The sequence below is a fragment of the Mastigoproctus giganteus genome, chromosome 10, assembly GCF_048544385.1.
Source record: "Mastigoproctus giganteus isolate SK-2022 chromosome 10, ASM4854438v1, whole genome shotgun sequence".
Lineage (NCBI taxonomy): Eukaryota > Metazoa > Arthropoda > Arachnida > Uropygi > Thelyphonidae > Mastigoproctus > Mastigoproctus giganteus.
Window position 1 is genome coordinate 222,619,615 of NC_143584.1, and position 14,856 is coordinate 222,634,470.

The 14,856-nt window shown below is 38.1% G+C and overlaps 1 protein-coding gene across 4 annotated transcripts in view; it reads left to right on the forward strand.

Annotated features, from left to right (window-relative positions):
• LOC150079962 (uncharacterized) overlaps positions 1-14,856 on the forward strand; it is a 102,566-nt gene that overhangs the window by 19,444 nt on the left and 68,266 nt on the right. For all 4 annotated transcript variants that reach the window (XM_090382464.1, XM_090382465.1, XM_090382467.1 and 1 more), the window contains exon 2: positions 13,571-13,649. In XM_090382464.1, the coding sequence (XP_090238590.1) occupies positions 13,590-13,649 (60 nt within the window). In that variant the 5' untranslated portion in view covers positions 13,571-13,589. The remainder of the gene's footprint in view (positions 1-13,570; positions 13,650-14,856) is intronic.

The window sequence follows — 14,856 nt, forward strand, 5'->3', positions numbered from 1 at the left end:
CGTTCAGTTATTCTAGAAATGTTGCTTTAAACAAAAAAACAAGGATTTTCTAGTAGAACGAGCCTTCAAAATAGCAGAGAGAAATAAAAACATTCTTCAAGGTACATTGCAACGTCCTCTACGCCACACAAACACACACACTGCAAAATCAGGTCTAGACCGACCTGCAAACACAAACTTCATTGGAGGGAAGGGAGAGGGGAGCAGATTCAAGCACAGATATAGTGATCTAATAAGTTCTCTTTCCATTTTTTGAAAGGTTAGCTAAAGAAAGCAGAATATACACTTACAAAATATAAGGAGATTATCTCAGAAGAATATCGAAAAAAATATACGGGTGACAAGCTAAGAATACTGAAAATTAGTTTTCCAACTAGACACAGAGCTGGATGTACCAGTACAAAATACACCAACAAAGATTCACAGCATTTAGGGGAAAAACATTGAACTGCAAATTAAATTGCAAATCCAATGAACTCGTATAACCCTGGCAATGTGGCAAGACTCTGCCATCAAGATATTCGGTATGCAAACGCCGGCAGTTTCTTAATTATTTATAGTCATAAAAGAGATTACAGCCTCCGTTGTTGAATGGTACGGTTATCAAGTTGGATTCCTATTCTCATACCTGTTTTTCTCAGGGACGATTGAACGTTTCTAAACTTGGCCAGCCTTCAGATGCAACTGCTGGAAGTAAATAAATCCTTTGTCATATTTGCTGATGTTATGCCGCATTATTAAATGCAAATATAGCCTCGTTCTATAAAGAGAACAGGTCACCTTGAGTTCTTCGGGATGGGTGTGACGTTGATATTGCACATTTCATTGCACGAGACTAATTATGTAGAGAGGAACAAGGAGGAAAGATTCATAACATGGTTTGCTTAATAGCCGTATTTGGAAAGTTATATTCTAAACATAAAAGCAAACAGCAATCACAAAATATTTTTAGCCGCATTATCGGAGCAGTTGAGAGAATTTGATGGTTTCGCTAATATTCTTGTCTGCAGGTCAGAAAAGTGCATTACCTTAGATGCTAGTAGATTAGGATGGTATGTATGTGAACATAATTTATTGTCCTCTGCCACTCAGAGTACAGATCTGGGACCAGTCTCTCGCCCTGCGTTTTTCATAATATAAGGATGTTCGAAATTTCTGGGAAGACATTTCTTCCTTTCTCTTTTCCTGGTACCGATGGATCATTTTGTGATTACCCTACCAAAAGGAATGCATAATGTTGTATTTGACATGAGTTGTTTAATTTGTCTCTTTAATATTACTTCCATGTTCATGCTTTTCAAGTCAAACTTCATTTTCCCTATTACATTCAGCAATTTTTGTCGTTCCTTTAATTGTATAATTTTAGTATAAAAATGCATTGCTTTTACTTTTTGAAACAGCACCCTCCTGATTAAACTTCTGTCCTTACTTTGACCTTACCTCTTCTTTAATATAACGTTTAAGATTCACTAGACTATGTAACTATTATATATCTCTAATAGAAAAATTATACAGAAACTTCGGAATATGAAATTTTGTAGGTGGGCTGAAGGGAAATGAATTTGATCGCGGAAGTGCCATGCCCCGTGTGTGTTATGTCTGTAAAAGCATGTGTTCATTGTCAATTTAGACGTTGCACGAGCTGAAAAACAGGACGTGGAGGACCACTACAATATATATATGCATCACTGCAGACAGTCCCAGATAGTCTCTCAGCCAGAATCTCTTGACAGAAGGTAATACAACCCAAGAGCTACCTAATCCTATTTCAGAAAGTTCTGAGCTTGAATATTTTCAGAGGACATCTGTTATCTTATATGTGTAGGTTCGCAGCAGGTGAAAATAAATAATCATTTTTAATATCAAAGAACATCCATAGTAAAGTTAACAAGAGAAAAAAGTGGCTGCAATGCTGCATTGGAACTTTTGCAACTAATAAGGATTACCGACCACAGAACACAAGCAATTTACAGACACTATACAAGAAGCAATATGGCCTTAGTCGCTGATGCTCCTAAAACCCTACAACAACAACAACAACAACGTCTTACAAAGTCTTATAGACTTTCATTCGCTGCTGCATGCCTTTTCTCTAGTTAATTTCGTAGGCATTGTTCTAAATCGACATCTGTAATTCCTCCACTTTCAAACCAGTCCGTACACGTGCCGCAAGCAATCCTCATCCATTGACTGTCCAACTGGAAACTCATAAAACTAATTTTTCCCATTTATTCCCTCTCCTTCTCTTCTCAGGAACACTTTTCCTTCACACGTATTTCCTGAAGATTATAATTTAAAGAAGTTCAAGCCTAATATCATGAGGTATCTTCTCTATTCCCAGTCTTCAACTAATGCACAGTATTAGAGGTGCGTATAGCCGAAGCGGTTTTTTAACCATAACCACAAAAAACAAATCCCATAGGTTCCAATAATAATAATAATAATAATAAAATAAAATTTCTTGTTTATACCGGGGCACGACCACCAGGTCACATTTTACAATAAATCATGGACACAATCGATAATCGTGATTAACAGTTACTGGGGCCGACCCAAGGTCCACTCAAAGAGCGGCGCCTCCGTAGCCAGGTGGGCAGGAGCAGCAGTGCGTAGCACACGCTTCTTGATTAGACCGGGGTTCGAGCCCGTGCCCACCAAATACGGAGGATGCGGAAAGGTCAGGGAATGAACACCGCATATCCCCGGAGCAATATGGCCTTAGTTGCTAATGCTCCTAAAAACCAAATAACAAACAAATTCAAAGAGCGTGTGCCACTGCACTCTGGCTAGTGACCACTCGGCTTCGTCAGGCTTTTCGGTTTGGGGGTGTTCATAAAAAATACCACACACGTTTAATAAAATACATATTTAAAGTAAAAATTTCATTCTTACTCCTAATCAGCGGTACGCTGGGTTCTATTATCCACTTGTAAGCATATGAAAAAAAAATGATGTCACAGAATTTTAGGCAACGAAAAAATTGTTTTGAACAAAAAATCCGAGTTTTCGAGAGAGGAAAAAAAAACTTACTGTCCTCACCAAAGACCGATTAACTCAGCCATAGAGTGAAAAAAGTCATAAAAGAACCTCGCGTCATTGACAGTATTCAAACCCGACCCTTTTCCGCACGAGGGGAGGACGGTGATTATAACCACTGTGCTACCCACAGATGAAGCCCTCAAATAGAGATCTTTAAGGGACCTCGTTAGCTGCATTTTCCAGTTGAGCTCTTGAGTTACCATTTAAAAGAATGGACAGGTCATCTGCACATTCTTGCTGACAGGTGCCTACTCATTGTGAAGCCAGCTGTCCAGCTCATGTTCCAGAGAGTAGTTCCAAGGATGGAGCCATGAGGATACCCCTGTAAGTCGCCTTGGAAAATCTTTGATCCTTGTCTTTAACGAGGACAGGCGTATTTGGTAGAGCTGTGGATGGCAGCTGTACCAAATTACTGTGAAGTGGGCTTTCATCTGAAAGATCAATATGAAGTATCTATTTAATTCACCAGAGTCGTTATAGATTTTTATGGATTCGCTTAATATCCCATGTTAAGTGAATCTGACTGCAACAAAATTTTCAAAAAGCCGGTACATGCTATCCATTTGCAACACAGATTCTCTATAGCCACTAAGATGGATGTGAATTCAATCCATACGAAATCTTCGCAAAGACGAGCTTACCCTAGGATCTTACCGTGTCCTACTTGACATCACTGGGAACACTGACGATGATGTTATGGTCAGAGAAATGAATTTCGAGCAGTTTACTCCCCCTTCTTTTTTCAATCCTCTGTTCATAATATTTTTTGATACGCTGTGCATTGTTGACTTCATGGTTTTTGAAATCCGGTAGGTAGTGGTCATAGATCTGCGATATGCATTTTTGATTACCCTGCTTCGGATAATAAAATAATCTGCCTCTGTTAAAATGTATTAGCACATAGATCCATTTTAAAAAAAAAAGGTCAAGGACAATGCACTTTCTTAGCAAATGATACTCTATCTTTACTTGTACCCACCACTGTTAAAACTTCCGTAACAAATACTAACGTTTATAACACAAAGACATTTAGTGTCGTTGTGCTGGAAAAGCTAGTTTTCACGTTCTTATACTTGAAAAATGTTTGATAAATTTCAAAAGAAATCCATCCATCCATTCGTCGGACCCTCGTGGGTTGTACGGTTCTTTTTTTTTACCCAAAAAAATCGATCCCACAAAACAGGAAAAACTACACGAATTGAGTTGCATCATCTGGGAATTCTAAGCAATCCAGCTAATTCAACATGGTTTTAAATTGTATATTTTCTTCTCGCATTATTTACAATCAATTTACTAGTACAAAGGAAAACAAATAAAAGAGCCTCTTAATTAAGGAGGATTGCTTAGTTTCCTGTGTACATAAGGGATCATGTATGACGTTGCTTTGCTAGAGTTATCTCTAACACATGCTAGTTTGCCATGGTAGACAATTATAATTATCCCAGTTTCCCCTAGTCATGACTATTATTTCTGGAGGAACATCCACAAATAATAGCAAAGATTTACTGGATAATAGCACAAATCTTACTCTAGGATTCAACATCAACAAAATCAACCTAAATTACAAATGAAACCGGCCATTATCTATTTAATTTTGTTGTTCTCAAAATGCAAAGTATTATTTGCTTTATAAAAAGGATTTAAAAGACAGAAGTGAACAGAAACCATCATGCACAAGGAAAACGAATGACAGCCCTCAACAGACATGAATATGAATTTTCCTGAAATTTGATAGATCGGACAAATATTGTGATGCTCAAAACCAAAGAAACAAAGAGAACGATGAGAACATATTTTAAATAAAAACAAAAACAGAAGAAAACATTCTTTATTTAAGAACCTAAACAGTTTGTATGTCCCTGTAAACAAAGTACGGAACAGCATGTTCGCGATTACCTGTTATGACATGCAAGTCAGATAACCAGATGAAAACAGCATGTATTGTGAACTTCTGTGTTTCGAATTTATCGGTCCCACTATCAATTCTAAGGTGACAGCAAGTGAAAATATCACAGATACAACGTTTGGAAGGTTGTTATTGCTGTGGTAATAGGGATTTTAGGAGCATCAGCGACTAAGGGCATATTGCCTCGTGTATATTGTCTGTAAATTGAGTGTGTGTGTGCTGAGGTAGATTTTCTGTTTGCTGGACGAAAAACCCGAGTTTCCGGTAGAAAAAACCATGATACCCTCGTCTGAGACCGACTAACTCAGCCAAGTTGTGAAAAAGACCCATAAAAATTCCTCACGTCATCGACGGGATTCGAACTCAGCTCTTTTCCACCCAGTGTGGAGAGGACGGCGATCCTACTAACTGTGCGACCCACAAGAACACAAAAGAAGAATGAATATTACATTATGCACCAAGTATTTTTAACAGTTTTCCAGCAAATGGTGGATCATCATTTTATTGGAAATGGAATTTAAAGGTTAGTAAGTACTTTCGATTTACTTTCGGCTATTTATGGTCCCGATACCATCTTTTAGCAGTGTAGTCCCAAACTTGATAAAAAGGTGGAGGAAATAAGGTTCAAAAAGTTAAACGTGTTAGTGTTTAATATCTGAGTGAGAACAAATTAACCAGAGGTTATCCTGAGCAACGTACATAGTATAACGTTGATCACAATGACAGCACTGGTAGAACTGGGTCATTTAAAAGAAGGAAGGAAGGTCTCTGCCCTCTGACTTTATTCGAGGACATAACTAAGGATATGCCTGCTAGCACAACCATTAACACATTTGGGATGTACGGTTAACACTTTAACTGTATCTCAAGTATTAAACTGGGAAAAGACTGAATTTGTGAAGTAACAGTGTTATCTATTCGCGTTAGCTGGTTAAAGTTAACAACGAAGATTTCAAGATTTCTGAACTACCATTTTTTATTGTAAGAGCGAGAGGTAAGCAACTGCCCTCGCCGGTAGTATGTGGTTATAATCACTGTCTAGGTGTCTCACACTAGGTGAGAAAAGACCTGAGTTCCAATTTCGTAAGTGCAGGGAAGAATTTGTAAGGACTGTTTTTCACAACGTGGCTGAGTTAATAAGTCTCAAGAGAGGATTTCATGTTTTTCCCTGAAATTTTGTCCAGCAAACAGCGCACTAATTGAAAAATACACTCAATTACAGACACAGTATACTGACCCCTCACAGTCTTATTGCTTTGGTGCTTAACACACATACACACGCCTAACCTAAAAAAGGTGTTCGGTGGTCAAACTACCATATTAGAATTGGTTGATTGTTGAGGTCGGTTTTAATAAGCAACTGACTACAAATACAGGGATGATAACGCGCCATTTCAGTATGGCCACTCAACTGCAAAAAGACGTTCTATCAGTTCATCCCTAATCTTGATATCCAAGCATTCTGAATCGTTCATAAATATCACCAGGATTCAGCAGTCATTAAGTCTTTAGAATCGTGGTGGCCCATGCGAGTCCAACGTGTTATTATGCCGTCACGAGTAATCTTTTCATCTATATAATTTTCAAACGTGTTGCAAAATGTTTTTATCAAATTGAATTCTGTATCTGCATAATAGACGATATCCATTCGTAAAACTGAACTTTTCTCTCATTTTCATCTCCGCGTACTGTGGTTAATATATTATGCCTAATTTATAGGGATATAAATTATGTACCAGGTGTAAATATGAACTGTGCACACAGTGCTATGCAATGTTAGTACTTGATACACAGACTCATAACTGAATTTTTGTCTCTCGAGAAAGTTTTCGAACAGATAAAACAGCTTACTCTGGTATTTGGCTAAAATCATCATCATCATCATCATCATCATCAGCCATTTTCAATCCACTGCAGGATGAAGGCCTCTCCAGCAACTTTCCAGTTCCTTCTGTTTTGAGCACTGGCCATCCATTTACTACTCAAAAACTCATGAATTTCATCTATCCATCTCCGCCTTTGTCTTCCAGGTTTTCTTCTAGCTCCTCTTGGGTACCATTCTGTTATTTTCTTAGTCCATCTGTCATCATGTCTTCGAGCTATGTGTCCTGCCCAAGACCATTTTAGTTCTTTAGTTTTGATAAGAATGTCCTTTACTTGAGTTTGCTGCCTAATCCATGTGTTTCTCTTCTTATCTAACAGTCTGATTCCCAATATAATTCGTTCCATTCTTCGCTGTGTAGTTCTTAGCTTCTCTTCCATTCTTTTGGTGAGTGCCCAAGTTTCACTTCCATAAGTCATGGTGGGGAGTATACATTGATTCATTATTTTACGTTTCAGACAAACTGGGATATTGCTCTTCAGTATGTGACTATATTTCCTGAATGCTATCCATCCAAAATTTATTCTTCTCTTGACTTCCAGCCATTTATCATTATTACAGCTGATAACTTGTCCCAGATAAGTATATGACTCCACCTTTTCAATTACTGCTCCTTCAATCATTATTTCCCTTTCCGTGGCATACTTGTTCATCATTACTTTTGTTTTAGCCATATTCATCTTTAGTCCAAAATCCTTACTAACTGTGCATAACTGATTAAGATTTTCCTCTAATTCTTTGGGATCGTGGCTTATGACCACAATGTCATCTGCAAATCGTAAATGGTTTAGGTACTCTCCGTTCACATTGACTCCTTTCTGCGACCAGTCTAATCTTCTGAAAGCTTCCTCAAGGGCAGCAGTAAACAGCTTCGGAGATATTGTGTCTCCTTGTCGAACTCCTTTCTCGATTTTAAATTTGCTACTGTCTTTGTCTAGTCTAATAAAGGATGTAGCACTCTCATATATTTTATTCAAAATCATAATATATGGAGTATCTATGCCTTGTCTTTCCAGTGCCCGAAACATTGCCTTATGCTGTATGGAGTCAAATGCCTTTTCATAATCCACAAATGCCAGGCATAATGGTGTTTTATATTCATTTGCTTTCTCCATTAGCTGTGATATTACGTGAAGGTGGTCCATAGTTGAGAATCCTGTCCTAAAGCCAGCTTGCTCTTTCGGTTGATTCTCATCAAGTATTCTTTCTAATCTGTTAGTAATGACCCTTGTGAACAACTTGTAGATATGGGATAACAAGCTAATTGGTCTATAATTTCCAATTTCTGATTTATCTCCTTTCTTATGCAGCAAAACTATGATTGCATTATTCCACTGCTTAGGCATCACACCTTTTCTAATGCACTTTGTGAAGAGCCTTGCCAGTTTTTGTGTTATGTCTCTTCCTCCCAATTTTAACAACTCTACAGTAACTTCATCTTCCCCCGGGGCTTTCCGATTCTTCATTTTCTTCAATGCATGTTCTACCTCATCAGGAAGAATATCGGGTATGTCGTATGTGTTGCTACTTTGCAATCCATCTTCCCCACTGCTGGTATCATACCCTCGCTCCTTGTATAATTCTCTATAGTAGTCTTCTGCTATTTGAATTATGCCTTCTCTGCTGTTTATAAGTACACCATCGCTATTCTTCAGTTTCAGTATCATTTGTCTTTCTGTATTACTGCTCATGGCTGCTGATTTAAATCCTTTGTTTTCCCTTAATGCTTGTTCTACTTTTCTTGTGTTAAATCCTCTTATGTCCTCTCTGAGTCTCTTTCTAATGGCTTTGCATAACTCAGTATACTCAATTTTCTCCCTGTCAGTGTTTTTCTTGCTCTTCATTTGTCGTCTTTGGTTCATCATGACAAGTGTTTCTTGACTAATTTTTTCTTCTTTGGATTTCTGTTTCCCTATAGGTTTCTTGGGCTTTATCACTTTCAGAAAGTTGTAATATTCCTCGTCGATATCTTGGTCCTGAGCAGTCTGCAGAAGCTCAAACTTGTTCTTAAGTTCCAGTACATACTGCTTTTTCTCCTCCTCTGTTATTTCAAAGACCTTTGTATTATTTACTCGAGTCAGTTTTTTCCTTTCCTTTCCTACATCTATATCAAGTGTACATCTTACCATTCTGTGATCACTTCCAACATTTACCTTATTCAGGACGGTAACATCATTCACAATATCTTCTGTTAGTGAGGATGAAGTCGATTTCATTAGTTGTTAATCCATTTGGACTCTTCCATGTCCACTTTCTGTTCACCCTTTTCTTGAAAAAAGTGTTCATTACTGACATTCCTTGAGATTCTGCAAATTCCACAAGTCTTTCACCTCTTTTATTTCTTTCACCAATTCCAAAATTTCCTATAGTTCCTCTTTCTGCGCTGTTTTGCCTTTTTCCAACCTTAGCATTGAAGTCCCCCATAATAATAGTGTAGTGGGTTTTCTGCTCATCTAGAAGACTCTCAATTTCAGTGTACATTTCTTCAACCTCTTCATCATCATGGCTCGATGTTGGTGCATAAATCATTATAATCTTTAGCTTGTACCTCTTAGAAACCTTGAGTATTAGTCTTGACACCCTTGGTGATGTACTTTTGAATTCCAAAATGTTGTTTTTAAAATCTTTATGGACCAGAAACCCAACTCCACCTTCACTCCTTTCACTGTTTCCATTGGTGTACAGCAGATTTCCACTTGATAAACTTATAAGTGATTCATTTCTTCTTCTTGTTTCAGCCAAACCGATGATATTCTAAAATTGGCTAAAATAGCTGATGTAATTGCATCTCCTGTGGCTGTTCGAGGTCATGCAGAAGAAGGATTGAGGTGTATAAAGCCTTGAACGGTTTGAGCATGCTCAATGCCGATAGGATTCTGCCTCTTGTTCAGAATAATCACCTGAGAGGGCATAAATTCAAATTGAGGAAAGACAGAGGTAGGATAGAAGTGTGGAAGTTTGTCTTTAGCCAGCGGGTAGTTGGTTGGTGGAACAGACTTCCATCCTTTGTTGTGGAAGTTGATAGCCTAAGAAATGGGGGCGTTTTTTTTTGGCTGATGCTGCATAAGCTTGCTTTCTTGCATCATATGCCTCTACTAATGCTAAAGGCTTGTGTGCAATACTTCCAGTATCGTTAAAACGTTGTAGTAAATTCTGGACGAACATATATTTCTTGGCTTTGTGTTTTGGGGATAGACAGAAGAATATATATATATATATATATTCTTCATATATATATGAAGAATATACCTTCACAACGAGTTGCCATTGAGTTGCACAGCTTAGAGTTGTATTTCGGGTAATTGCTTTGTTGTAATATAAAATTTCTTCTACAAAGTCGAAGTCCAGAGGATATTACATTATGTTCAAGAATGTTTTTATAGCTTTATTTTCTTAAAATTCCTTCAATTCTGATGTTGTCACTGATTCCAGAAAAACAGAAGCAACTCCAGAAGGAACCACCATCGCACTTGACTCTAGGCACTAAACAATGTGGCATAATTTTTGCTTCAGGTCATCATCTCACATACTCTATGCTTGGATCCAAACATTTCAAACTGGGATGCATCCGTCCACAGTACATTTTTCCTCTCTTCAATTGTACAATGTTGATGGCTCTTAGCCCAAGCCAACCTTTTCTATCGATTTTTCGATTTTACTCAGGGTTTAAGGACCGCTACACGACCATGAAATTCTGCTTGTTTAAAAAGAAGTTTTACAGTGGATGTAGACACTGGAGTTTCTCTGTTCCTCGGCTCGGAACAGAGAAACTCCAGTGTCTACATCCGGCTCGGATTTCAGATGCAGAAAGTCGGCTCGGATTTCAGATGCAGAAAGTCGTCGATTGCATTCGAAATCAGTGTTATGGTATTATCTTGTGCTTTCGTTGTTCTCATGTCGTCCTGATCGTGGTTTATCCTTTAAACTGCCAGTCTCCTTGAATCGTTGAATGGTAGTTTGTACTCCTTTAAATGAAACACCTAGTTTCTAATACCTCTCATGGAATAACTTTCTTTATACAGAGTTACAACAGCACTTCTTTTTTTCCAACACTCAGTTTCTAACTTCTTCATATCTTCGACAGGGGAACTGAGACTGCTGTTTTTGTACAGACAAAATAGATAACTTATATTAGATTTTAAGAAGGAAAAATAGGCGTCTAGCGCCTTCTGATGGTTGATAACGTTCTAGATGGAGAACCTTCTACATCAATGGGAGGACAATCTCCCTAACAGAGGCATCATCCAAAGTCTCCAGACCTGAATCCCAATGAACATATTTTGAGTTGTAACTCTCCCAGAACCTTACATAGTTAAAAAGGTATCTCTTGTAGGAGAGCGCGTGCATATCACCAGGGCTCTCATGACTCATTAATCGCCAATGCTACTAATCAGAGTCAGTGGTGCTAATCTTCTCTACTGGATACTCAATACGCAAGAGTCAGAGCAGATGTAGCCGACTGATTAACGCAAAAGTACAATAGTACACGCGTTCCAGTTAACCGTGGTCCAAATTTACGTGACAAATATGCGTTAAAACGATAACATTCTTTTCAAATTACTAGTTCCGTACTCCTGCAATCTGTGTGGTCATTTCAAAGCATGTATACTTAGTAAACTTGCGTCACGATATAATGTAGCCGCATACCAGACTTCATTGGCTCATATCAATTATTTAGACGCAAATTATTACGCTCTTCTAATGAATACCTTAACTTTTGTCCTCTTGTGTAACATTAAAAAATACCTCGGACTTTGTAATTAATTTTCAATACGACAAAACCAGTTTACATAATTACGGATAGAAATTCAGGATGGTCTGAATGTGTCTCCAAAGATGTGCGAATGTGTCTCCAATTCACAAAGGGGGGTCGAAGGGTGACACGAGTAATTACAGACCTTTTAGTTTAACTTTAGTTCCAGGGAAAATAATGGCATCGTTGGTAAAAGAAGTAATACAGGATCGTCTAGACAAGGCTGCAATTATACTTCAGACACATTATGGGTTTGTTAAGGGGAAATCTTGTCTGATCAATTTGATAGGATACTACGATGTGGTCACAGAGGAACTGGATGCAAAAAATAATTTTGATATCACATATGAACTTGGATTTCAGGAAAGCTTTTGATACCGTTGCACATAAAAGACTGCTGAAAAAATTGGAGCAGTGCAGCGTTAAGGGAAGAAAAAAGGAATAGTTCAGTGAAAGAAGACAGAGAGTGATAATTAATGGACATTGCTCTTTGTGTAACGTCATTCATGTAATATTATGAATGATATTCATGAAGGCATATCAAGCTTAATGTCCAAGTTTTCAGATGATACAGAGTTTGGCAGGATGGTTAATGACAGGAATGACGGAATGCCACTGCAACAGGATCTAGAAAAGTTAGGCAGATGGTCTGAGAAATAGCAATTGAGTTTTACATTGACAAATGCAGAGTGGTGCATATGGGTAGCAGTAACCCCAGAGTAACGTACCAACTGTGTGGTGCTATACTCAGGGTAGTGGAAAATTAAAAAGACCTGGGGGTAATTGTGCAATCAGATATGAAGTTCTCTGAGCAATGCAGACAGTCTGCCAGGAGAGCTCAGGAAGTTTTGTAAATGATATACAGCAATTTTGCTAGCAGGGATAAGAAGGTGATTTTCCCGTTGTATAAAGCAATAATGAGGTTACATCTAGAGTACTGCATACAGGTCTGGAAGCCTCATTTTAGGAAGGATGTAGAGCAATGAGATTGGTGAGGGGAACAAAGGGTTGCTCTTACCAAGATAGCATTAGTAGAGGCATATGATGCAAGAAAGCAAGCGTATACAGCATAAAAAACACTCTTCCCATTTCACCCATCCATTCACTCCAAATGTTTGTCTAGTTCTGCCTTGAATTTATTTAAGCTGTCAACTTCCACAGCGACAGATGGCAGTTTGTTCCAGCAAACAACCACTCGCTGGCTAAAGGCAAATTTCTGCACAATTTCTATTCTACAACTGTCTTTTCTCAATTTGAATTTGAATTTGAATTAATTCCCTGAGGGAACTCAAATTGAGTCCCCTCAGGGAATTAATCTGGGTAAGAGGAAGAATCCCATCAGCATTGAGCTTGCTGAAACCATTCAAGGCGTTATACACCTCAATCAGGTCTCCTCGCTTCAGTTCCGCAAATTGAAGCGTCTAGAGACTAGGCAGCTGCGAGGTGATCCGATTGAAGTGTTTAAGGCTTTGAATGGAAGGAGTAAGCTCAATGCTGATGGGACTCTTTCTCTTGCTCAGACTACACACACGAGGGGGCACAAATTCAAATTGAGAAAAGAAGGTTGCAGAAACAGACGTGAGGAAGTTTTCCTTTAGCCAGCGGGTGGTTGATTGCTGGAACAAAGTTCCATCTATTGTTGTGGAAGGTGATAGCTTAAATAAATTCAAACAAGAACTATATAAGCTATTGAAGGGAATGAATAGGTGAAATGGGAAGCCTTTCTTTTTTGCATCATTTCCCGCTACTAATGCTAATGATTTTTTGAGCTTCTTATTGTGGATTATTTAATTTAGATTTTCTGTAATCACAACTGTCAGAAATTAGAATTGTGGTATCAATTAAGTTTTTTGATCTCGGTGGTAAAAGGAAGGAGGATTACAAGACAGAGAGGACTCTCATATTGGGAGAAACAAATGTTTGAGAACTACTACTGTACTTTAAAATGTACAATGTACCGTCTTGATGTTTTTCTTTGGTTTCTTTACAGGAAGACAAGGACGACCGCCATGAGGCTGTCACCACAACCGTTACCTCCTCCACCGCTCTTGCTCTTCCTAGCCACAGCTGTAAGTGTTTTCTTTTAATTCATAAACTTTCAATATAGTTTGAGTTTCTGATTTTCAAAAATATGTTCCTTTTTTATTTTATATATTTTTATTATTTTTTTTATATAACTGCACGTAAGGACAAACTCCAGTTACAAAGTACAGATATCATACAGTAAAACTTCCCTAATTCGGACCAGAACTAACTTATTTTTCATGTATGTAATTATTCATGCAGAATGGAGATTTTTCCTAAATTTCATGACACAGTGACATTCTAGTTTCAATCGCGAAATTTAAATTAAAACATTGAGACATTTTTATTGTTTGATAATGACCCTGTACATCCTTCAGATGAAATTTTATCAATCAGCGATGTCAATATTCAGTACTTTTCCTTACCTCTCAGTACCATGGACTTCATATATGGATCCTGGATCCTCAGTTGAAACGTAAATTCGTACATTACCATGCGAACCAGTTCAGACCATGTAAAACCTGCCCACACTTTACAGCCATTGAACTTCATCGCTGGTGCGATAAAATCTGAGTTAAACTGTTCTCATGGGCATTTTTCACAAAGTAGTTGAGTTAGTCAGTCTCAGGCGACGGTTACATGGTTTTATCTCCAGGAAATTCGGATTTTACGTCCGAATAAACCGACCCAAGAATATACGCAAATGGATATTGCTATCTATCCTAAAGACATTTGCTTACATCAAGCTTTTTAGTTTCCACCCTCTGTATGAATTAATGGAACCAATTAAGAAGGAAAAGTAAATATCCTTTTTACAATCAGGTCAAAACTGGTGTGGAAATCTCGCATGACAAAAGACTTTGCAACAAGCTTTCTCGTTCGGACGAAAGCAATTTTGTGAATATAAACAATGGGATCAGAGACATAGAGGAAGAGGAAATAGAAAGACAATGAAGATTAGCTAAACAGAGAATTAGGAAAAGAAACATTTCCACAACACCCAGGCTGTGTGCTCAATCACCGAGAGATCAGTAAACTGTCCAGCCGACAAGAAAATTGTGAGGCATGTTAGCTACGCTGGGGTTCGCACAAGTAGGTCGGTTTACAGGAAAAAAAATCCTTTTCTATGGAGTGCATTTGGTTCGATTACAGCAAACATTGTCAACACGTCCTATTTACTTGATGAGACTATTACGACGTCAGGATGGACTTCAGGTCGAAGGGCAGCAGGAAGCTCTTCTAGTGAATAGG